Genomic DNA, 26,776 nt, shown 5'->3' with positions numbered 1-26,776 from the left:
TTAGCATTCCCAAGAAATTCTTGTATCTGATGCTGTCTCTTAGTGTCTGCAGAGCAACTGCCACACTGTTTTCAGTAAGATCTTCCCTTCAAAAGAAAGCTGTTAAACTATGGTTCTGATTGGAAACAGAGCTGAAATTTCAGCAAAAGTGGGAGCTGAGTGTGAGGCTAAAATACACTTGTAATTACTGAAACTGTGCATTCATACTACTGCTCATGAATACCACATAATCTTCCCATAATACTAAGGGCTATATTTCAGTGCTTAAAAAAACAAATTTAAATTTCTTCTCTAATGCAGTTTCCTGTGGCCATGTTATAAAAACATGAACAGATTCAGGCAGTGTCTGTCAAGTTTGTTAAAGTGAAGTCTTTATCCTGGTTTTCAGAATCTGAGCACATAGAGGGAAACCATAATCAGACATGCTCTTTGTAAAGCATCTCCACCAAAGACACTAATCTGCCTGTTTTGCTAAAAAGCCCATAATTTTTTGAATATAAAACAGTGGAGAATTTAGATGTAGCCAAGAGCCTCAAAATTAAGACTGATCTCTAAACCTTCCAAAGTTTTAAGGCAGTCTAGCTTTTAGATCCCAATATCCTCTCCACATTTTAGGATTAATCACCTTTTCAATACTGTAGAAGAGACTTAGACTTCAGAAGATGTGTTTAAAAACTTCAAGTTTCACATTTAGTAAGTGTCAGCTTAAGTTTGTTTTGGCATCATACTGCTAAAAAGCAGTTAACAACAAAGGAAAACTATTTTCTTATCTTTTCAATACAAAACCTTCCATGACAGAAAGGGTAAACAATGCTTTCGGATATTTGCAGGAGAAAACATAAAAAGGATCAAGTTCCTGTGCTTTTGACTGGGTTAGTTTCCCCCCTCCCCCCTCCTCTGTTTTTAAACATGTCCTTGCACACTGATACTCTTCAAATCTTATTTCAGTAGTTTTGATCATCAGGTTCAATTGATGTTTTCATGCTCCTGCTCTGATCACTCCCTCCATGATTTAGGGGGTCAGACTAGAATTCAAATTCAAAAATTAGATGCTGTATTGTCAATCTAACAATTTAGAGCAGAGAAGTTCCAAAATCCAAAATGCAGAACTGAGCAAGAGGCTTCATTGATCACAAGGAATTGTTAAAAGCAAGTTCTGTGTAGCAGTGGAAGTAGCTTCTCTTTTTCCCTTTCTCTGCCTCACCTTCCCCCAAATTTACAAGCAGCTGCTGTACATTCTAAGCAAGGGGATTTTTTTCTTTTTTTTGTGGCTTACTTTGAAGTTTAGTAAGATATGTTTTTGTTTAAATTGGGGAAATATGATATTTGATGGAGCAATTTATAATCTATTCAAATATGAATCAAGGACTAAATATTTCGCCTTCAGCAAGGCATAAAGTATTTTAGAATCCCATGCTGCTGTTGAAAGTTTTGCCTTTCTCTAAAGAGCCTCAATGGTGGGTCATTTATAGTACGGCTTATTGGTTCAAATTTAAATGATATTTAGATACAAATGAAGCACTAGGGGAAAATGACCATCAATGGCCAAAGTGACCCATCAATGTCTTAAGAGTTGCATCAGTGACACCAGAGGAGGCTTAAAGCTCAAAGAGCAATTAATAATAAACATCTGTTTGAGGGAGAATTAGCACTTAGCATTCATATGAAACAATTTCATACTAAGAAATTGCTCAAATTGTATCACATTAATCACGCTTGTTGACATGATATTTCTTAATTTTTCCAAAAAGCCAGACTGCCTTTCTTTTTTTCTTTTATGTCCTTAGTGTGTAAAAAGAGAATTGCAAGGTGCAGATACTGACTTGAGGGGAGGGCACTGTATTTTCTCCAATTCCTTCACTTGGGTTGAGCAGAGGATGTGGCTAGTCAGAAATGTACTGAAGCTATTTGCCTGGAGCAGGAAAACCCTACATCTCAGACATGCTGTTAAGAACAGCAATGAGGCTGCTCTTCCTCTGGCCCTGTTCAGAAAAATGTGAGTTTCTAATGTCATTTGGATCAACCCCTCTGTGCTGACTGACCATATGGCAAGAGAGGAAAGACTGAGGAGATACTATTTTTAACCCATCCACTGTTGTTGATTTCCTTCATCAGAGAATCATATGATTAGCTGTATATAGAACAAGTAATTTATGTGATTGTTCTTGCCTGTGGAAAAGTTATAAACTGCAGACATTAGTGTATTTTTTCCATTTGTTAATATTACAGTTTCAATAGGATCCATTATACTACACTATGGTATCTGCTTTCTGAAGACAGTGGACTGATTGTTTGGAATAAGTGCCCGGCAGCAGCACCTATCAATCTAAAAATTTATGTTCCTTGTCCGTCAAAATAAGATAAAATTGCACAGAAAATGAACTATAAAAGAAAGATTGTATTTCTGTTCTGCACGTTGAAGGAGTGGCATAGAGAATTCTCTTTTGAGGGCAGAAGGCAAGGCAGTAAAAATGACATTTGGTAACTGCATATTAGTATTTCCAAACTAGCAAGAGAAAAATCTTACTTTTTAGCTTTCTCAAGAACCAACTGTCCAACTGTTTTTATCTATGAAAACATCTATGTCTGACTTACACGTAACACAAAGGAACCCAGCAAAAAGCTGTCCTGGATGCTTGTGGGTTGGTGAATTTCAGGATTAAGATTGGATTATGATTTTGAGCCCCATCTAAGTAGCTTCTCCCCATCAGTCCTTGTATTGTCCTTTTCCAGCACTTTGAATATTTTCTGGAAATGGGATTTCTTGTAACCTAACTGGGCACTTGCTTGTTTCTATTCTACTGATCTGCTTCAGCTCCTAAGGTGCTCTGTTTCTTGATTGCCAGGAGCATTGTAACAGAATAACGCTGTAACTGCAAAGCACAACTGTGAGGCACGCAGAATGCAAAGTGTGATACTCATAATGCTTCCCTAAACAACAGCATCCTGCTGATCAAACTTTTAACATGAGGAGCTGACTGAATTTGGCAGAAACAGTGGCTGCACAGCAAATAGACACATTTTGGTGATTCTGGCATCAGAAATACATAATTTTAGGACTCAAACATGATGAAAGAATAATTTTACATAGAGTCAATAGGTGGATTTTCTTTAAGTCTCCTAGCCTTACGCTATATTAAATTTACATACAATAACTTATCTCTCTAGTAATATATTAGCTCAGAGTCTTGGACTGAATTTCTTCACCTCCTGTTTGAGCCAGGGACATTGCCCGTTGATATCTAGTGACTATTTTGGCATAGTTTAAGAAATTACTGTCACAAGCTACCCACTTTTTTTCACTGCTGTAACTTACTGCAACCATACACACCTTAAGCAATCATTTTTTTGTAGTTTATGCCATGGAAAGAAACACACAAGCTGTGGTTCAGCATTTTATCTACTGTTTCTGTGGTGAAGGTGGTAAGTTTCAGCAGAAAGGAGTTATTGGTGCTGAAGTAACTTTTGTTTCCAAAGCTCTTGGTGGGGATCATAAGAACACAAATGCACAGCTGTGTTGGCTCTGATCACTAGAGATGTTATCTTGTTAAACTGTGGTAATTTGATTATATTCAGTCATGTATCTCTGTCCTTGTGCTATATGAGAATCCAGCTTCATGTCTAAAGTCACTTCTACTGAGGTTTTAATGAATTTCAATAGATATTGAAGAGGAGGAAGGTTAGAAGACATCTATTTTATAGTTCACACTAGAGTTGAAAAGTGAAAGAAGGGAAATTAGTGTGGCAGAGGATATTTGTTAGATGATTTCATTATATTAAGGTAAGATTTTTGAATGATAACTAGCATCACAAGTGACACAAGTACAACTTCATGAGACCATGGGTTTGAACTCATAATCATTCACTTGTATACATGTGTATATGTGCATACAAGTGCATAAGCAGTGAGAGTATTCTGAAGCCTTTGCTGACAAACCATCACATAGGGATACCCAGCTCTATGAAATCTCTCTGTGTTGTCTATTTTAATACATACAGTGCTATCCTCAAACTAAAGTAAAACTTATGCAGGAATTAAGGCAGATGTATCAGCAAAATTGAGATTGTTTGAATTGGTATCACTTTTATGATTAGTGTCACTTTTATGATTGATTAAGAAAATTTAAATATAAAATGTTTTTTCATTGAAACTGCTTCAGACTGTGGCTGGTTGCTGCAAGCAAAGGGCATGAAAAGGCAGACTAACTATAGCGTGGACAAAAGAGCAGCAGGGCAGCATCTGATAATCACAGAATCAAGAATCCTTTGAGCTGGTTGATCACAAATGCATCTGGATGAGTATAAGCCAGCATGGCTGGACAGACAGTCCAAAGAAATTACTGATGCTATTTAATGAAAAATCAAGGACAGGATATGTGTTGAGGAATCTAAAATTCTTTTGTCTAGGACTTGTGCTGTGGCTCCTACTGGGCTGCTTGTAACTTGACTTGACTGTAGGTTATCCATGGACATTCAACATCATGGAAAAGGGTTCTAATAATCATAATCCCTCTGCACATCTGTCTTGATTTCTGCATGCTCAGTTTGCCTGTTAGAAGCTGCTATTCCACACACAAGTTAACAGATGTTGCCAGCAAAAAGCTTTAAAAACCTTATGAAGAACGTGCATTTGTATGAGGTCTCTGGTCTATTGTTTCAAGGAAATGAAATGAATAGGAAATTAAATAATCACAACAATTGTTTATTGCTTTAAAATAACAAAGTGCAGGCTCTTCCATGGAAGAAAAACCTAAGACAAGTGTGGGTTTGCAATTTTATGCTCAGATGTCTGAGGTATGTTTTGTTTCACTTTGTTGTGTTACCATTGTATGAAAGAGGGCATTGCAACATGAAAAACGGAGAACACAAGGAAGCAATTCTTTCCTGCTGTTTCCACTTTGTGTGATTTTTTAACACCTTTGTTGGAGACCAAATGTCTGGTGTGACTCAGTCAGGATTCCTCCCGGGCACTTTGGTTAAGCATTTCCAGTTTCCTGCTGCAGTTTGCTGCTTACATACAAGTTAGGATAAAATAAAAAAAAAAAAAAAAAAAAAAAAAAAAAAAAAAAAAAAAAAGGCAACTGCTATCATCTTGTATTTCACCTGGTGAATCTCAAAGCAGTAGGGTCTCTGTGGTGTTTGTAGGAAGTCTTTCACACAGGTGTTGTACTCTCTCAAATTGTCCCCACTTTCAGCAAACTCCCGCTAGACTTTGCACTGTTATATTTTTTTAATAAGATTTGGAGAAAGCAGTGGAAAAAAAGTGATTATTTGCCACAGGTCTGTCGTGCAGAGTTCTGCCATTCTGGGGACCAGCAAGCGCGGCACTGTTCCTTTCGGGCGTGGCAGGTTTGGCCAGGCCCAGCCAGGCTCCCTCACCGGGCCGGGTGCTGCCGGCCCCGCTGTGGGCTCATTGCCCCAGGGCTGAGCTCAGCCTCACCCGAGCCGTGCGGCAGCACTGCCCCAGCACAGCCCTTGCTGGGATGCTCTGCAGGAGGATCCGTCTCTCCCTGCCTCCAGCCCACCGCGGCCGGCCCTTGGGAGGCAGAGGAGGTGTTGTGCTGTGGGTGCAGCTCGAAGGGCTGGCCTCAGGAGCTGGGATCCCGGCGGAGGCAGTTAGGTGGAGCGGGTTTTCCTGCAATTGTAGGGGAGATTTTCCTGTTGTGTTTCAGTCACAACTGTCTTGCAGTTGCAGGCGCAGTCAGTGCTGCCACAGGATCCCTGGGGCAGTGCTGGGCTCTGCTGCCTGTCCCAGCGGGGCTGCTGGTGGTTCCTGGAGGGTCAGCGCGGTCCCTGTCTCCGCAGCCATGCTTCCCACAGAAGATGTAGGGCGGGATCCAGCGGTGGGTATGCGGCTGGGTGGCTTTGTGGGACTGGAGCAGATGCGATGTGTGTGCTTGCCATTGCAAGTAATTTAGGAAGTATTTTATAATGTGTTTAGCAGTCCTAGGGAGGAGTTGAGGTTTGCTCTGTTGCTGTGATGAATTATCTTTTTGGTACTGGAAAGTCTGGAAAAAAATGGAGCATTTTTCATCTCGTGTTTTCAAACAAGGACTTATTGTCTTGTTATTTGTCATAAAACCAGTTAGAGAGATAAAGGGGCATTAGCATCTGCATAGTGTTAACAACATCTGGAACATTATAATTCTGTTTTTAAAATAACAGATGAAGGCTGAGATACATGTTTACATGAGAAAAATTTAAAGAATACAGTAATTCCCTGATGCCTGCTTCAGTCCTTGAGCAAAGTCTTTCAAATTCCATTTATTTATTTGTAAATGATGAAGTTACATAACCTAAAGCAATGCCGTGTTTCAAGTATGATGGCTGAGAGGTGATGTTTTTTCCAAGGATGTACATTTGGCACCAATATGCTCAGACTGATGGTCTGGTCACTACGGTTATTTTGCATGCAAATTCTATATCCACTAAAGCCCACAAAATGCAGCATACATTTAGGAGAATCAGCAGCATGTATAGCTCATAGGTACAGAGTCATCATGTGATTTTCCCAGTAAAGTATTTCAAGAAAAACAGTTGTCTGAGGATAAGATGACATTCAGTGATGTTTGATAATAGGTATTTATGAAGCTGCTGGAATAAGAAGCTGGAAGCTGTGCAGATGCATACCAGTAACTCTTTCTCAAGTGCTACTCTAGTTATTACAGTAACACTGACCTGCTTGCCAGCTGACAGGAAATGTACAATTTTGTTCTATTTTTTTTTGAGATAAACTATGATGCTTTTTTGATGAAGAACATCTAAAGGGATGTAATAATTAAGCTATTGTTTTCTGTTTCCATTCTGTCTTAAAAGCTGCTAAGCTATTTTGTGAATGATGTTAAGAACCTTTTATTTGAGAGGCCTATTGGTGGTATTGATACAGTAATTTAGAAGTACAACTATCCAAGTCCAGAAAAATCCCTGCTCAGTGGTGTCAGCTGGAAAGAGGTTGTTCTGGGATCATTCTCCTGCAACTCAACTCAGTTTTTTCCTCTTGGATTTTTAACTAGAGAACAATAGAAATTAAACCTATTTGAAGATATTTATTGGAAGTAAATTTGGCTAAACAAGTGATCATTGAGCACATAAGAATAAAAAAGATGTTAGATTCTCTATTTTCTTTTTTTTACAGCTCAAGAGCACTGGAAAGAGTTACTTGTTAGTTGATGTAGTCTTAATTTCTTAGATTCTAAAGTTCCTTTCATACCTGGAATAAAATAAACAGATCTAGAAAGCACAGATCACATAATACTAAAGAAAATCTCATGTAGTCTAAATCAGGTGGCTTTAGAGATGGCTATTACTTTCCATTGATTTCCAAGGGACCCTATAGAGACCAGTTCAGATGAAAGCCACCACTTGCATTTAGGAACCACTGTGCAGCAAGAGAGAAGGACTGCATTCTCATATTTTTTCACTTAGTGATTTGCTAACAGGGACTTGCAGATTTCTGTTCTGGACTACTGAACTGAAGAATGCTCCTAAAAATCCTCCTGGTAATGGTGAACAGGAGCCTGGTACCCCAAGCTGTGGTGGCAGAAACGTGCCCATGGTGGCCCCGGTGACACCAGTAAGGCGCAAGATGTCCCCACTCCTCTCAGAGCTGGACTCAGGGTCTGGCAAGGGCCTGGGTGAAGATTCTCCTTTTAATGGAATAGTCTTCTTGCTGATTCCCATTTTATTATTTTCAGATCCAGGAAGCCTGAGCTGGGTGTTCCCTCCAGTGGTGAGATGTTTCTGTCAGGGATCTAAAACAGATAACCTTCAGACCACAGATGTGACTTGTTCCTTATCTTCCATCTTGCCATGGTTCACAGCTAATTAATGACCTAATTAAAATCTTGAGTTTTAAATACAACAATGATCTTAGGGAGTTCAGTGTACTGAGAGTACAGCAGGCATAAATTAGAAGGGGCTCTTCAGTATTAGACAATAGGGTGGGGTTTTTTTTGCAATAGCCAGAATCTCTTTATATTCTTTGTAAATCTGCAGAGTAGAACTCTATGAAAATGTGCTCATTCCTTTAAAAAATATTTTCTAGGCTTTTTTGAGGATTGCATATGAGGATCAGGGAACAGGACAGTGAGAGGTTGACACTCTCATATACACTGAATACTCTCATATACATATACATAATACTCTCATATACACACACACTCGTATAACACTCTCAATACATTGTGATATACTGTAATGTGATTATAAATATAAAAAGTTTTAGTTCATCAAAAATATATCTTGCAGGTAGTTTAGCTTCAGAGCCCTATGTGGTGGTTGAGGTGACATCTTTATATCTGTACCAGTTCCTGGGAATTACTGCTGTTACTTTAAATGCTCTCTCTGATAAGAAAGCAGATCCAGATAAGAAAGATATCTCTCAGATAAGGAAGCATAAGAATAGCAGGCTATCCTTCTGTGAGAAATTAAAATATGATTGTCTAGGTGAAGACAGTGATTGTGACCTTTAGGACCCATGATTGCCTTTACTTAGCTGTGGGGAAGGAATTCATAGAACAACTTGGTGGGAAGAGAATGCAAGAATTTCTTTGTGCCACCTCTGAAAACTCACAGTAGCTTAACAGCTACAGAGTTTCCAAGCTGCACTAACATGGCTCTGTGTGACCCATTGTGGCTAGAAGGAATGTGTTGGAACACATAATTTCTGAGTGCTTCTGTTGCTGAATAGTCTATGTTAAAATTCAGGGTGTACTGTGTCACCTTAGGCATTACACAAGCTGGGAAAATGTGGGAGATTTCAACTCTACCCTGCAACCAAAACCTTATGAAAACTGGTGGGTTTGGGTGGGTAAAATTATTTTACCTTCCTTTTGTTGTGGAGTGGCATCTATATCAAGGAAGCTGTTAGGTTGAAAGGAGTGAGGAAAAGAGTGGTGTGGTACAAAGCAATTTGTCCCCTTTGGTAAGTTTTTGAGGTTGCTCCATTTTTTTTTCCATGCTGCCAGTGTGAGACCAAGACATGAACTTGATATTTGTTCCTATACAGCAATGATATACCCCAGAATAAATGCCATTTTCTCAAATGTAGAGTTAGAATTCAGTTGAGGAGATTTATGGAACAGACCCTCAACCCTAAATTTAATTGGAGGTCAGTGCTGATTCCCATATGCTAAATATTAAACAATTAATTGCTTTCCTTCACCTGAAGAATTTTGAGAAATATTAGATCTTCTATCTAAAGAATGTAAAGATACAAGAGTTGCAAGAACATGAAAAATAAAGACTAAAAAGCATTCCAAGTATATTGTAGTGTAGGTTTATGTGCATGTGTAATATTGTATCTAATATATTATTGTATATCATACTAAATCAGCAACTGATTAATTGCTTTGGGATTTACAGGTCAAGATTTTTTTTGTAGTCTGTTAGTTTTTGAGCCTTACTTATTGTTTTATCTCGCATGAGCAGGAACATATGATGTTGTGCCAAAACCTTAATTCTGTGAGATGTTCTTGTCTCACTGAATAACTTAAGGGGATTCATCTTTTCAAAAATACATTCTCCTGCTAGCATATGTTTCAACCAGAAAGGGATGTTGTCAAGGCTTTATAACACTGCAAACAGCATAGCAGGTGTGCTTTTCCTGTATTGATATAATTTAAATGTTGCAAACAACTATCTCAACATTATGGAAACACTGCATGTAACTTCTAGACAAGGCAGATGATAATTCTTCTGCCAATGAAAATGTATGAATAGGATGAACTGGTAATTTTCTTTCATGCTGATCATTTGTTTTTGCATATCAGGAGCTGTTGAACAGACACTATCCTTTGAATATTTATCAGTTCTCACTGCTTTGATAAAAGCCAGTGGGAAAACAAGTATTTGCTTGCTTCAGGGTGTTTGCAGCTTGCTTGGTTTACTGCTACAGTAGTTTCCATTAAACATTTCTAAAAACAAATCTGATGTTGGATTATTAGTTCTTTTTGCACTACTGACACAAACCACTATTTACATGAATATCTCAGTAGCTGTGCTGTTGGCCATTGCTAACATCAGAAGTACCCACAAGCTTCAATATCTGCGCTGCAGAAGGTAAAATCTGTCATGGACTAAGGACCACCTAGGCTATGCAGGAGTTCATTGGTTTGATTGCATTTGAAATGTTGATTGAATGGGCTGTGGAACAATCACATTCACTTGTTGGAAAGAAAAGTTGTTCCCCAGACAATTTTGTGTATATCCTAGAAAATGATAGAAAATGTTAAAATTCTTTTTCTTTTTTTTTTTTTTTTTACTGTTAACAGAAGAATTGAAAGCTGGTTGGTTTTTTTTTAGCCTGTAGCAGGTTTATCACAAGAACAAAAGATAATAACTTTACTTTTATTGTGCACTTAACAGAAAAATGTTGTGACTTTGAAAACTACAGCTCTGTATTATGGTAGTAAACTGCTTAAGCATTCCATGGATTACTCAGGAATAGTGTGGTTGCTGACTGCAATTCCCCTTGTACTGTAAACCTAGGATATATACATGTATGGACGTATGCATGCAAGCATAACTCATTTTATTGCATTACATACTTGTATTTTGTATTACATTTCTTTTCATATTTGTATAGTGACATTTTAATAAATTTCATTTTCTATCTGAAAAAGTTGCCAAGTATTTTCAACAAAAATCTTAGTCTTCAGTCTTTAAAATAGCCAGTGGTCTTGTGTCCATCCTGTATATGAGTTTGGAGGACCAGGATTGAAATGGCCTTACTCTAACAGCCATTCCATAGCAGTCTTATCACAGTAAATTGTTAGAAAACATGACTACAAAAAATGCTATTCAACCCTGCTTAGGCATATTTTGCCTATAATTCACCACACCACTGTGATTCTACCAGAGAGGATTTTCAAGGAATTTTGGAACATTTCACCAGTCCAACTCTTTTACCCAGCGCTACTTGTTAGTAAGGTGCTTAAAATTTCTAAAATAGCCTACAGCTTCTTCCTCCTGCAACAGGACTGAGTTCACTACAATTGAAATGAAACAGCTTTATTCATGCCATGAGCTCCACCTTTACAAAAGCAGAAAGTGAAGTTTTGTAGGACATGGTTTCCCACTGCTTTTCCACTCCTAGTGGATTCTGTTCTCACATATCCTGAAGGCTGTAGGACCAGCTGGAATAGAAGAAGAGCAGGAGACACTGTGTGGCATGCTACAACATTGCCTGCCCACTTTATTGTAGTAGCTAGGGATTTATTCAGTGTGGGGAGAATTCTGTAGTGTTTTACTGACCAAAAGTGATCTCAATATACCAGAATTTTTGACACATTCATTTATAAGGGTAGTTTTATACTTGTGGTGAATTGACCCTGGCTGGATGCCAAGTGCCGACCAAAGCTGCTCTGTCACTCCTCTCCTCAGCTGAGCAAGGAAAATAAATACAATAAAAGGCTTGATAGGTCAAGGTAAGGACACAGAGAGATCACTCACCAGTTACTGTCATAGGCAAAACGGAATCAACTTGGGAAAATTAATTTAACTTTTTACCCATGAAATCAGAATCAGGCAAGGAGAAATAGAATACCTTCTCCTCCACCCCTTCTTCCCAGGCTTAATTTCACTTCTGATTTTTCTGCTTGTTCTCCCTAGCAGTAGTAGGAGATGGGGAATGGGGGTTGCAGTCAGTACATCACACATTTTTTCTGCCACTCCTTCCTCCTCAGATGGAGAGCTCTTTACTCTCTTCACCTGCTCCGGACTGGGATCCATCCCATTGGAGACAGCAGTTCCTACAACAACTTTTGCAACATGAGTTTTTCTTATAGAGTACAGTTGTTCACAAACTCCAGTGTGGGTCCCTCCCACAATGTGCAGTCCTTCAGGAACAGGCTGTTCCTACACAGGTCCATCACAGGGTCACAAGTCCTGCCCAGAATCTGCTCCAGCAGGGGCTTCCCACAGGGTCAAAGACTCCTTTTGGCACTCACCTGTTCTGGTGTGAAGTCCTGCCAGGGGCTGCAGGTGGATCTCAGCTCCACCATGGACCACTGCAGGGGGACAGCCTGCCTCATCATGGTCTTCACCATGGGTTTGTGTGGAAAAAGTCTCATTGCCAGAGGTTTATGTCCAAAAACGTGACAGAAGTAACTTTATTCATGAACAAGGGAGAGGCCATAGGGAATTTCTCCATGGGGTCTCAAATTGCTGGAGGACACAGCCTCCTTTTCAGCCCAATTTTCCTGGCCCCATCACTCTTTCCATTTCCCCATTGGCTAAGGTACTTGGAAGATGCAGACTTCCCAATTCACTTATTATATGTTCCCCTTAACATGCACACACAAACCCCCACATGCCCTGTGTATAACATATCTCTATTAAATCTTTGTTCTTCTTCTCAAAGTTCAGAAATTTAGCACGACCTTGGCTGAGCATCTTTCCATGTCCATTGGTTGTATTTTCTGAAACTCATAATTTCTCCTGTTACTTCCCTACCTACAAGTCCCTGGGCCCTAATCTACAAGCAGATTCACACCATCTGTTTGTAAAGACACATTCATCTTATTCCTTTCAAGATGCAGGGAAATCTGCACCTGGAGCGCCTCCTCCCTCTCCTTACTCACTGTCCTTGTTGTCTGTAGGGCTGTTTCTCTCACATACTCTCACTCCTTTCTGTTGGAGAATTTTGCTCAGAAATGGCTTATAGAATTTTGTTCAGACATGCCATAATCATATACAGCTGATGGAAAAGTAAAAGGCAGCTGTGAGGAGCAAATTCTCACAGCCTGTTTCTGTAAACAACAAAAGTTCTCAGGCACATTTATGTAAACAGCAGAAGTTCTCAGGTTGTTTTTAATAACAAGTAAATATCTTGTCCTTGGATAAGTTTTGGGAAAGCAAAAGTTGACAAACATGGAGGCGATGAGAACTTTCATAACAGGGTGAGAACACAAATCTTGGTTTCAATAACAAACTACGGGTATTGAAAACAAAAGGAGGGGTTAGTGTTTAATCTGTAACCAATGATGAGCTCGGGTTTTGCAATATGTATGAACTTAATTAACCCCATTATAAAATGTGCATGGTTGATCAATAAATCGGAGTTCGATGCTGATCAAAGGATGGGTCGTCTTCCTTCGCTTTCAACACCTTTCTTCTCTCATTGCTATTGCTTCTCTGCAGTAACTTTTTTTTTTCCCTTCCTAAATCTGTTATCTCAGAAGTTACCCCAGTTGCTGCTGGACTATGTCTTGGCAAATGAAGGTGTTTATGCCACCTACAAAATATGTCATGCTTGTAAGCAGAGGTACAGAGATGCTAATTCCTCTAGTGCTAGTAGAGTCTTGCAATAAACTACATTGATGTTGAGATTTTATTTAGTGCATGTTTACAATATACTGCATAACTAATCATTATGCACCTAGGGGGATGTCACAAATTCAAAGTTACTTAAGTATATTTTTGTTGTTTAAATAACATTTCTTTTGTCAATGTCTTTTATTTTGATATCTGCTCTTAAAATTACCTCCTGTGGGTAGAAAAATAACTCTTGTCATTTCAGTAACATTTTGGTAATATAATTTTCTGACAATAATTCTGTATTTTTGCAAATAGGAAATCGTGTACTTGAAATTCCTTCATTCCTTTCTGCGTCTGGAGGCTATGTGCATTTCAATTTTTGAGCTAGGTTGAATATGGAATACAACCTTAAGTTGTATTCCATTTTATATGCATACATAAACAATGCATATTGTGTTTCTTCCAGTTTTCTGTAGCTATGAATTCTCTGCCATTCTCAAGGAAGAAAGAAAAACCCAAATTTAGTATGAAACCTTAAGGCAAGGGCCAGTGAGTTTGAAAGATTTTGTAGCTGGATCATCAGCACACTGATCTGTGTGTGCTTTAGGCACCCACTTAAATGTTAAAGCAGAAATTCAATGGATTAGAGTAGTCATTTGATTGTCCAGAAATGCAGCCTGTCTTTGGTGAGAGGCTCTCAAAGGATTCATTATTCAGTCCTAGATGTGCTGTGTTTTGACTTATTTGCAACTGCAAAAGAAAAGGGGGAAATGTAATTTTTTGGTCTCTATCAGTGTGCTCAGCTTTGTTTACCTTGGAAGATAGGTTCTTATTCCAAGATGTTTACAGTCTGAGATCAGATTTTGGCACCCTTTCTCATACTGAATAGCATTAGTTAGGGCTCAGCTGCTGCTCATTCAGGTCAGATAGATTAGAGTTAGTCATCAATTGAGATGGTGGTATTTGTGTAGAGCCCCGATGGTGATTCAAACATCTTTCTGTGAGGCAGTGATGCAAATGTTTTTCTGCTGCTTCTAGCTGTTTATCTATACATCTCTTTGATATGAGTACCATAAAAAAGCCTTTGCTTTAAAAAAAAGGTGCTTTAAGAAGGAAACAGAATGAATGAAACTGTTTGGCACAGGGAAGAGGAGAAGGAATTTGTACAGAGAGATTAGCATAGAAGAAAGCCCTGTATTCTGAACATGGTCCTGAGAAAGAAACCTTTAATGCTGACAGGTTTTCACAGGGCTGCCAATAGATGAGAAATGATTAGTTTGTCTTTTTAAACATTGTCTCCTGCCAAACCCAAATCCCGTTCTCCCTTTTCCAGTATTCAGCCTGCAGGATAAGAGGATGATGAGGTAGACAGTTGTGGTGTGGAAGGGATTCAAACAATGTGAATGAGATTTTGATCTTTTGGGACTTCTGTGAGACAGAGAGTGAAGAGGGGGAAAGACAAACTGGTCTTCATTTGCAGAAAAGGCTTTAATCTCTTCTCTGCTGTATGGCTATGGCTGAGAAGGGAGTTGTCTTCCTGCTTATATTAAATTTCCAGACGTTTAATTTTGACCAGATGCACCATGCAATTATGGCAGCTGATGGATAGCTATAAATGAATTAGTCTTTGGCAAACTGAACTTTATTTCAAAAAAGATTAGCATCATGGAAGATACAGGAAAGCAAATTTTGTGATAGGGTCAGTGCATTTTTTAAATGCTCAGATTTCTTGGCAGAATAAAAGGACGCATTAGTGCAAAGAGGCAAAGTATCCTCATTTCTAGGCATACCTCTGGAACAGACGCCTTGCTGCTCTTCCCACACAGCAAGGAGGACTAAATACCAATGGTGAAGTCTGAACCTTGCCTCTGTTAGCTGAACTTTCCTTTTTGCTTGGTTCATGTTGGGGTTATAGGTAGCATTCCTGTCACTGCCACCATGCTCCCCACGCTAATTGTCATGAAGTACAGAAGATTCAAGCCTGCTTGGTTCCCAAGGCTGCTAATGAGCCCTGGGCTTTTCTCACCCTTAATGAATCAAGGTTTGTTTGTGGGGGATTCTTGTCCTTCTGTCTTTTTCCCTGGCCAGGGGAGGAGTCAATAGTTCACACAACTGAACAATGACTTTACAGTGTAAAGACGATGCAGCTGTGCCATCTGAAGCCATCCTCAGTTATGAGCAACAAAGCTTAAATAGATTGTACTGTGAAGAGGTACAGCTCTGCGAGTGTGAAGCATAGCTTTTGCTTCTGCTTCACTGACCCGTCTGCTTGCAGCAGTGACGGGCCCTTGACGGGAGCTCAGGCAGGGAGAGTCGCGTAGGGCGACTCTTTCAAAACCATTCTCTGTAACGCTGAGCACAGGAAAAGAAGCAAAAGGAAGTTTCAGTTGATCTCTGATGGGGGTATACCGCTGCCTTCTTCAGAAAATCCCAAGCCCTCCATTCAAAAAATCGTTGATTCTAGTCCAAATCCACTTCAGGGGTTTAATAAGGTCACTAAAGTAAGCCGTTAGTTCGTATGTTTTAGCAGTAGAGAGTACTCATACAAAAGTGGATACTTACACAAACTCCTCCTAAGCAAATCACACATTTCCCTATCTCACTACATTTTACTATTCTACTGTCTAGAGGCTTTTCTTGTATTAGAGATTGGGATCATCACTAATTTGGACTAAGCTACTGTTTGGCATGTACCTAATTCATCTTCATTTAGGCATTTCAGTTACAGCACTGTGTGCTCCTTGTGGCTATATTAATCTTACTACAAACATGTATGTGATATACTTTTTGGCATATATATACAGGTATATATGCACAAAGATATAGCTGTACATAAATACAGCTGCATGTATTATTGAAATACATAGGAGTATATATGATATATATGTGTAGGATATCACGTGCTAGAAACATTATTCCTTTTGTTTAAATCCATATATATATATTTACATAAATAAACACAGACATGTACTCTAAATGCTGTGCTATTCCTATAGTAGCAAGTGAAAAATTCAATCTGATAAAATAACTCAATGCTAATAGAGATTTTAAATTTATCAGTTATAATAGTCTGGACTAATCCTTGAACAATGCCATACAAAATTGAAGGTGGGTTGTTTTTTTTTTAAGTTTTACTAATAGATGAATGAAGCCAAAAGCAGCATCTGCAAAAGAAATTTAATTTTGCTGTAATAGGCTTTTGAAGTTCATAATTTTGGGTTTTAATAATGCATTTTAATAATGATTGCATAACAAAGAAAGGAAAAGAGAAAAAAGATAAGAACATTTGTGAACAGAAGTTGGGGGGGATAGAATAAAACAGTTGAAATACCTTGATGTGTGTATGTGCAGGTTCAAAACTTTGGATTGCTCTCCCACCCGGCATGGTGGGTTGATAGACCAGGGAGCGGTGGCGAAAGCTGACAACCCCCCATGGCTGACCCCTCATGTTTTCTCTTGCCTAATCGAATTTTACATGTGTTTCCAGATAGCTGATCAGCTTCCCTGGATTTCGCTGACGCCACAGGAAAGCTTTGCCTGAAGATGGAAACACTGGAGTCAGAACTGACCTGCCCTATCTGTCTGGAGCTGTTTGAAGACCCGCTGCTGCTGCCTTGCGCTCACAGCCTCTGCTTCAACTGCGCGCACCGCATCCTGGTCTCCCACTGCGCCACCAACGAGCCGGTGGAGTCTATCACCGCCTTCCAGTGCCCGACCTGCCGCTATGTCATCACCCTCAGCCAGCGCGGTCTAGACGGGCTCAAGCGCAACGTCACCCTGCAGAACATCATCGACAGGTTTCAGAAAGCCTCCGTCAGCGGGCCCAACTCCCCCAGCGAGACTCGCCGGGAGCGGGCGTTTGATAACAACAGCATGTCGTCCTGCGAGAAGGTGCTCTGCCAGTTCTGCGACCAGGACCCTGCCCAGGAGGCGGTGAAAACCTGCGTTACCTGCGAGGTGTCCTACTGCGAGGAGTGCCTGAAAGCCACTCACCCCAACAAGAAGCCCTTCACCGGCCACCGTCTCATTGAGCCCATCCCGGACTCTCACATCAGAGGATTAATGTGCTTGGAGCATGAGGACGAGAAAGTTAACATGTACTGTGTGACTGATGACCAGTTAATCTGTGCCTTGTGTAAACTGGTCGGGCGACACCGTGACCATCAGGTGGCAGCTTTAAGTGACCGCTATGACAAGCTAAAGGTTAGTGTTACCTATCAGTTTTGTTGGCCAAGCAGTGTGTGATTGGGAAGGAAAATATCTTTTGGTTGCATGCTAAAGTCCTCATTCCAGCAGCAGCTGGGAAAGACAGGTGTGCGATCTCTAATCATATGAGATACACATACAGATCTGTATGTGCGTTTGGTCACCATGTAAAAGGTGCCAGATTTTACTTATGATGAAATTCCTCATTTGTGTTTGGGTTTCTCTAAAGCTATCATAAGGAATATGCAGTGCAAAGTACTGTTGAGGTGAATTTTCCTACCTACCTGCAGCTGGCAATGTTTTGCGCTGACTTCACATACGCAGACTGAAATGTCATGCATTCTTTGCACACGCTTTGCTGTTGATCATTTTTCATTAGGTTGCTTTCATTGTGAAAAGCCCTTCACATCACCCCTAACAGGAGATGCATTTATCTGTGCTGGCTTCAGGGATGCCAGCTGCCCATCCAGCCAGGGAAGCCGAACGCCGGCTCTGCTCTTCCCGCGCTGCCTCCCACCAGGCTCGCAGGCAGTGCAATCCTAGTAACAAAGCCAAAATTGTTTCTGACCTTGCAGCATTCCCACGGTTCTGGAAGCCTCTGGAGCATCTCCTGCCAGGTAGCTGGGAGGCTCCCGCAGCCTGGTCCTCTGCAGGACACCCTGAGCGAGGTGGCAGTCGGCAGCCAGGTCTCAGGGTGCTCTGGAGGCTCTCCAGGCTGCCAGCAGAGGCAGAGCTCCTGCTCAACATTGAGGCCAAGGCAGGTGACCTCACACCCACCTGGGTGTGCATTTCTCTCATGCTGATTCTGTGCTGTTGCAGAGCCAAGGCAGGAATTAGGCATTCCCCACTTTCCTCCACCTGCTCCCTCCAGACTGTCTGCATGTGCCTGTGTGCAGCTGTGGGTGGAATTTTTAAACATGGACTGCAATCCAGAAATCGCAAGCATGGAGAGCAAGGTTCAACTGCCAGTGTTTCCAAACAGAACACGGAAAAACCACTGAATTATAGGTTTAACTAACTTAAATACTTACAGATTAAAGTGTGTGGCTGCACTCATGTCTATGATCACTTTAGGTGCTCACTGGTGAAATCTGCACACGCATTCTGTGCAGGGTTTGCGCCTTTATGCTATGCAAATATGCACATCATATTCATATGAACACAATGAAAGACGCTTCTTTACCTGGACCCGATAACTTCCTTTCATCTCTTAAAGACTTTTTTATTTACCAAAGCGTTGTTATTTTTGCTTTCTCTTTTTCTGAACTAATTTTCTATTTTAATAGATTTGTCGTTGATAACATTAACATGGGCCATAAAAGTGAATAGCTGCCTGGATTTACTGTGTTTTTTATTAATCCAGTGAGTTTACATCCTTACCAGGTGCTACTATTTAGTGACATAACAATGTATTGATTTCCAACTTTATACCATTAGGAATACACTACTTAACATGAAAGACCTTCAACATTACATACTGGATAAGCATATTTTTGATGATGTAAAAAGAAGGAGTAAACATTTCTGGTCTTGTTGCACATAGATAATGCAAGTCTTGAAAGAAGACTTTAAAAGGCCTGTCTTCTCCCTTGTGATCTTTGACTCAATACTGTTGATAGGAAGAAAATGAGGATATTTTTTCATGATCTGTGTCTTTTCTGTGCAAAGATGACTAAGCAAGCTCTGAAGCTAGAAAAGATAAATAACATTCACATTGTATGTCACTCAGCTTAGCCAACCTAAAAGCAAGGCAACTGAAGTCCTAAGCCTACTAAAGATTTTACACAAGCCACCTTAAAGACTAATTAAAGTACTAATTTAATGGTTAGTGTAGACTTGAGCCAAATAACTCTTGTCTCAGAATGACAACTCCTAGCATTACTTATATTATTTGTATGATTTTTTTGAAATTAAGAATTTCTTTGTACCCAAACTGTATAAAAGACCTTTGCACACACAATTGGTAGTCCATGTGAAATCCTGTTCCTATCATCTTAGTCATGAAGCAGCCTATTTCACGTTGGTAACACCAGTGATGGCATCAGTTGTGCCCATTACGCTGCATGTACGACACATTTACACTCTGGTCCAGGAATACTAGTCCAAGTGATTTCCATGCAGATCCATCATCCATTCTCTGTTCACAAGTAGGTAATCTGAAAGTAATGTCTTTCCTTTTCTTGTTACCGCTCCCATTACAGGAATTAGTTCTGGTTTACAAATCAATCTTAGAAAATAAGATTTTCAGTTCTGTAGATTGGCATTTGTCCCTCAGAAGTCGGAGTGATACCAGTTCCACCTGCGTTTGGTAGCTGATGGTCAAAAATTTCATCTCCATTTTCACATTCAGGCCTCTTCCTCTTCCTTCCTTAAGGGTGATATGACCTCCTGAATCACTGGTCTTTCTGTAATATAATATTAGGCATGAGATTGCAGATGGTCTTTATTAACTTACAGATAGTGTGCACCTACCCCATGCAAATTAAACACTAAAATGGATTAGCAAATTCCCACTTGAGAAAATGGGTGGTTGCTTGCTATTTTGCTGCAATGACTTTTTAGTATATGCAGGGTTTGATATAGGCTACTTTCAATCTTAAAAAAAAAATCTCAAAGAATGAGATAGCCAATAGTATTGATCAGTTAAAAAAATGTGTGATTAACCTTACCTTTCAAAAAGAAAAGCTGACCCACTTAAGGTGACTCTTTTGATTTTTCTTTTTAAATCGACACACTACTGGTACTAACAAAAGCAACTGGTGCTGTTCTGGGTGTTAAGCTATGCCAATTACTCACATTTTCTTGCAGTGGTGTTGCTAGTGGTTTAAACAATATCTCACCCGTCATTAAGCACAGGACAAAAGATTCCATTACAATCTAGCTCCTTTTGTGGCAAAAATGAAGCTCCTTAATTAGGAGTTCTGTACTCTTGTCCAGCAGAGGCATCTACACTGAAGTGTGTTTAACAGCGAGTGTAACAACAATAGTGGACATCTCAGAATGTGAAAGTGCTTTCCTTTGGTACCAATATCTCCATCCCTAAGAGGTGCTTCTATTTCTCAACCTGTACTGGGGCAGGGGGAATTGAGGGCATTTGTGTTCCTTGAGGAGGAATCCTTTCTTGCTTAGTGGTACAGCCACGATGCCACCTTCGGGCTCACTGTTGGTCTAGTGCTTATAGATGCGCTTTGGTTTGGTTTTTCTTTTTCTTTTTTAAGTTGATCATAAACAGATGCATATTAGTAATGGAAAAAGCAATAAACCATGACTAAAACAGAACAGGAAATATATACTGGCAATACACAAGATTTATGATGTGGTGATCAAAATTGTGATAAAAATAATTTTTATCGGCAAAAACAATCAAGGTTTTAAATACAGGAAGAATAAATGACTGTGCTTGCCACATCATATTACCTCAAAAAATATTTATGGTTAATTTTGATAGTGATTCTTCACTTTCTTTTCTTGTTGCAAAAAAAAAAAAAAAAAAAAAAAAAAGAAAATTACAATTTAAACATATATTCTTTTTTTTTCCTTCAGAAAAAGATAACAAAATTTCTGTTGTTGGATAGATGTACTTAAACTCATGAACATGAGGAAAAAACACAGATAAGATTTATTTTAAACAATAGAAAATATTTGAGGAGGAGCAAACTTCTAAGGTGTGCATGGAAATATATGACTCATTTAATATTAGCAAAGAGCCATGAAGAGTTAAAACAAAAGGGAAAGATAGATGGTAAGACGTATTTTGAAATGGTGTAAAGCCAGCATAACAGCATTGGAACTAATTTTTTTACATGTCTTCATATTTACTTAGAATTTAGCCTCTAAAATATATCTTGCCAAAAATAGTTTTGGCACAATTTTTCTAATGCTTGGTCAAGAAAGATCTTTGTGGAATCAAACTTAGCTCTGGTAGCTTAGCTCTGGTTCCCCATATTTCGGTTTGAAATTTATTAATGCTGAGTTGTTTTGGGCATGTTTATGGAGCAGGGCAGCTCTCTGAATAGCACTCAGCAATTCCAGAAAGAGAAGGAGCTTCTTGTTTGTCTGGTTTCCAGATAGTTTTAGTGATAGAATCCATACACATCTATTTTTCCAAATCTGTTGATTCAGGATGCAAGGATTACTTTTTCTACTGTGTGTCAATTCAACTACTCACGAGTATTAAATGAATAGGAATTGTTTCCACGTAGGGAGGAATGAATTAATATTTTCTAAACCTTTCACCGTATAAAGGTAGGAGACTTTCTTAAGACCACAGCTTCTACAAATATGTCTGCTTCCCTGCTATATGCACATTATAGATTGAAAAACTTCTCATGTTTAAGTAACTTTGCAAAGATTCTGGAAAAATATGTGTTGAAACTTTCCAACTATTTTTATATGGCTTTATTTTGTAATCTCAGTTCATAATAATTGATATATTGCAATATGTTGGCATTTGTGTCTATGTAGAGTTGTCTACCATAGAAATATGGGTAATTTTCAGTAATGTCTAACTTAAGGAATATCTAGAATCTTGAATTTGAAGAAACACACATATGCCTGTGTTTAAGTAAAAATATACAGCTTCATATATATGTGTAGGTCAGTAAAAGTATAATCAAAGTCAAAGGTCAAATATATATATATAAATTATGCATCAATAGATTTACTTGTTTTCTATTTTTACAATTCTATGCATGTGTCCTTTTTAATAGCTGAATATTTTCATATCTAAATTTACAGTTTCTCTGCATACCCTTAACATCACTACCTTGGTTTTTAATGCAATCTATTTTAATAAAGTCCAACTGGTAGTGATGCCTTTTTGTTTGTCCTAAAAGCACAAGCCAGACCTAGTTGGGTGATAAAAAGAAGTCGCCTTTCTAAGGATCTGTAGATCCATAGGTGCATAACTTGCTAGATGGAAAGCACCAAAGATGCACACGTAACATAGAGTGCATACAATTTTTATGTGTTTAGCAAATTAGCATAACTGACAAGAATCCCCAATTAGTGACTGAAATGGTGAGGTAATTCTTCCCTGATTTTACCCTTTTCTGAATTCCTCCCCACCTTAGATAGGAACTAAACTTTGTTTATAAAAATGTGTCTCAGAGAGCCAGTTTCAACCTTGGCTTCCCAGAGAATATAAACTTAGACCCCAGGACTTGGAGCCATTGGGGAATTTATTTTGTCTTTCTGTCTAATAGAGTAGGTATAGTGCTAGCTATGAATAGAATAATTGGCTACAGAGCTACAAAAATATGTGTAAAGGATAAAGAGAATATATAAAAGCAAAAAGACAAAAATCAATTCAGCATCAATATAGAAAGAGAGAGTATGTCAGTGTAATGGTGATATGTGTTATTAAACATTTAGATAAATGGCACCTCCTTTACATTGTTTGTAACAGATTGAGGGTAGTGCCAGTGCTGCAAGTTTAATATATAGTTAGAGCATCATACGCAACCTGGCAAAGTGTAGAGCTCGTGGACTTGTATTATTATTAGATTAGATGCAGCTTCATATTATTATTATATTATTATTATTAGATTAGATAGTGTTTGATAGATTTTTCAGTGTACAAATTTTTTATGAAATTAAAATGATGAATAGTCACAGGGATTATTATGGAATATTATTTGATATTACTTAATTATTTAACCCAGAAATAGATGCTAAACTACAACTAACTGTCTACGCTTCCGTATTTGCAAAGATCCAAAAATATGAAGTTGTTGCATGGAAGAGGATTGATGTAGGAATAAGCTCTTTTACTACAAAAATTTTCCATCCACACTTATTTTATTACACTGAAATATAATTACTAAGGCAGACTTTAGAAAATTCTCTCTTTAGCTCAGTGTTATCTGCTTTGTCTTTTTTCTCCATTTGGTATTTGTTTTCAGAGTTTAGGAGGATAACAGAAAGTATTAATACAGAATATCAAAGTTAGTCTTTTATCAGGGGAGAGTGTGTGTATGTGTTTATTTTAGACACATTTTGAAGTTCTTCATGTATATGACTGTGGATAATGAACTATGATTTTACAATAGTTCTAAGTACTATGAGATTAGGGGGTTTTATCTGCCCAAGCTTCCTTAAGTAATATAAGCCAATTTTTTAAAACTTAATTTCAAAAATTTAATAGTTGGCAAGTCTTCCACATACTACTTATTTCCTCCCATTTTAGTGGAAATGATGGTGTTGAAGGTCTAATCCATTCAGGAAAATGAAAGAATTAAACAAAATTGTGAATAGCACAGCATTATTATCTTTGTTCTCATGACCCTGATTTCCAAGGAAGCCAGACTAGTTCTCAATCTTATGTTGAATAATTTTCATGACATCTTTTTTGTTTTACTTTTTCTGATCTTACAATACACACAAATTTAGCAATGATCCCAATATAATCCTTCAAATTTTGCGCTTTACAGCTGTATATCTGTTATGTTTTACTTTGACCCTCTTTCTTAAGTAAAAGGTATGCTTCCTATCAAAACAACAATAGCTGTATGTGTCATTAGCACTGGGGACCTTACATGGGGTTAATAACAAACAGAAATGGTCACTAATTTGGAAAGCTTGAATAGTCCATGGCAAGGGAAACTCCTGCAGAAGGTCATGGACTGGAAAGCTGTGTTGGTTTGCTAAAGCACATTTTGGACTCAAACCCTGATATGAGTGATAAGACTGTGCTTCCTTTCTCCCCCAGTTATATTTATCTCTCCCCAAAACCAGTCATCCCGACTCCATCTCTGTGGGCGTCCCTTGACTGTCCAGCAAGAAGTGTTGTCTTTTGCTGGGAGGACATTTTTGCCCTTGAGAGAAAACACCCACACCAGGAACCTGAGGCAAGGGGATTCCTGTCCTTCACAGCTTTCACATCTCATTTATAATGTTGCTCTCACAAATCTATTTTGCAGTTGTCTCAACCCAGTGAAAACTAAGGCGGGTGTAAAGAAAAAGTTAATTTTATCACAGTGTAACTATACTGAGCTATTCTTACACCTTCTGAAAACACTTATTTAAGTAATCCTTACACTTTTGCAGATCAAATGCTTAGTTGAAAGTACACTGTTTTCACCAGCAGAATGCTTAGAATATCCTGGTTAGCTAATAAACATGTAATATATATCACAGACTTTCTTGATGATTAGCCTTGATGGTGCCAGCAGGATTGATTTTTATGATAGCCTTTTCTTTTTTAATTTCTACAGGCTGGAGTAGTAGTATTACTTTTTTAGATATTTCTTCTTTTTTGACATGTTGTTCCTATGCAATATCTCAGTTTACAAGGGTGGGAGGGCTGCATCTACAGGGTTATTTCAGTGCCTCAGACAGATGTGCTTGAAAGACTGGGCCTTTGGGCTGCTTTTGTACCTTACAGATCCCCTCCATTAAAGATGAATAATCCATTTGCAGATGTTCCCAGTTGCCAAGATGTGATTCTTTGTAGTAGCTAGAACTGCACGTTCAAAATTTAGAAAATTCTGTGCCCCCTGCTAGCAGCTGTGTTTGCACATGCACTGTGACTTCCACGTAAGAGCTCCCTGAAATTCTGACTACTGAAAATCAGAGAGGGTCAGAAAAAGACAAAAGCAATGAGTCCATAGACAGGCATATGGTTATGTAGAAATGTTTTCACCTGTTCATCTCAATTATTACTATCACACTTCCAGAATTTTTGGGCTATTTATATTTTTATGTTTATTACACGAACAAAGTTCTATCAGTTGGACTGAAAACCAGAGAGTGTCGTGGTTTGGGGTTTTTTCCATGCTCACAAACTTTTCATTTCTTGAGAATTGAAAATTTCCTGTCTAAATGTAGTCTCAGTCTTATTTTTTGAAACTTTGTAATTTTAGATTTCTGAGAGTATGTTGACCATATTAACATAAAGTAGCAGTATGATCCTATAATTATATTTTACATCATAAGGGAAATCAAATACAGCACAGACAAGAAAAGCAGGTAGAGTGCATATGGCTAACTTTTTCCTTTGTTATTTATCTGTTCAAATTGTTGTGATATTCAGAATGGTCGTCTGAATTACCCCAGACATCTTGTTCATTGCCTTTTAGTGGCCCAGAGAAGAGTGGCTGCAGAGATCAAATTCTGAAAGTTTGAAAGTCAAGGATAATTTGATAGAATAATATACTATAGAAAGTTTCAGATTTACATGACAGTTGAGAGGTTTTTTTAACAAAAAAAAAGAAAAAGAAAATCTTTGTGGGTATTTGTGACTTTTAGACAGTTCCCCTGTACTATCATCTCTGCCAACCACATCTATCAAGTATAGGAATTTATTTACTTATTTTTACTATGGTAATCCCCAAAGGCTCAGTTGAAACAGGAAGTCCTATAATATGAGGTCTTTTTTACAGATACTTGAGAGGTAATCCCAGCTTCAAGGAATATTCATTCAGCCATCCTTAGAACAAAAAGCAACAGCAAACATGACAGGTTTATAGATACTTTTTATGGTCACAGTAATACTGAAGTGAGCTGTTTCCATCACATAATGGCCAAAATTAAAATAATGTTTGAAATTAATATTGGCTAGTTTCAGTGGAAGCACTACTATTTGATTTCATATAATTATTTTGGTTTGAAATACAATAGCCCACCTCCCCTTGTCCCTATGTTGAAAAGCCTGGATTCTTGTACTCTTCATCCAAGAGAAGAGGTGCCACTGCAGTTTCTGGCTCTGTATGTCCTTCCTTATGTGCCAGTCTAATAAATTACTTCTGATGCTGAAACTGATATAAGTTGCTTCTATAACAATACTCTTAATTGACTGAAATCTACACACCCTAAATTTGAAAAAAAAAAAAAATCAAAAATATGAGAGAATCTCTTATATCCTCTGAGAAACAGATTTTCTTCTGTCTTATAAGTGTTTCAGCTTTAATTTCTTAATGACATTTTGTGTTTGATAGCAAATTATTTTTAAAGGTTTATTTATAATAAAAGGAAAATAAAATCATTGTACAATGAGAAGAGATCTTTAATGTAAATTATGTATCAGCTCATTACAATAAATAGCAAAATGTGTGGCCTTTTTCATGCAATTTCTTCTCAGTGCCATACTGCATTAATCATTTCTTTCACCATTGTTTACTGTAGGCTCACCAGTTGTGGGTGATAAATCATTGCTAATACCAGGGCAGATGAAGATGGGAACATCAGTCTGCTCTCAGGCTGAGTGAGGGGCTGGGGGGTAGAGCTCTTGCAGCCCAAGACTTATATCAGGATGAGATTGTTCAAATACTGCTTGTTCAGGGGTATGCCTAAAACACTAAGCACTATTGCAATT

At 38.5% G+C, this 26,776-nt stretch overlaps 1 protein-coding gene across 2 annotated transcripts in view; it reads left to right on the top strand.

Annotated features, from left to right (window-relative positions):
• Nucleotides 1-26,776, top strand: part of MID1 (midline 1) — a 140,274-nt gene that overhangs the window by 27,689 nt on the left and 85,809 nt on the right. The window contains exons 1-2 of one of the 2 annotated variants that reach the window (XM_058045253.1): nt 5,769-5,843; nt 16,745-17,460. In XM_058045253.1, coding sequence (XP_057901236.1) covers nt 16,801-17,460 — 660 coding nt within the window. In that variant the 5' untranslated portion in view covers nt 5,769-5,843; nt 16,745-16,800. Of the gene's footprint in view, nt 1-5,768; nt 5,844-16,744; nt 17,461-26,776 lie in introns of those variants that run through there. The other variant, XM_058045252.1, reaches the window with a different exon arrangement.

The sequence above is a fragment of the Melospiza georgiana genome, chromosome 2, assembly GCF_028018845.1.
Source record: "Melospiza georgiana isolate bMelGeo1 chromosome 2, bMelGeo1.pri, whole genome shotgun sequence".
Classification (NCBI taxonomy): Eukaryota; Metazoa; Chordata; class Aves; order Passeriformes; family Passerellidae; genus Melospiza; species Melospiza georgiana.
This window is presented reverse-complemented; position numbering and strand designations above follow the sequence as displayed.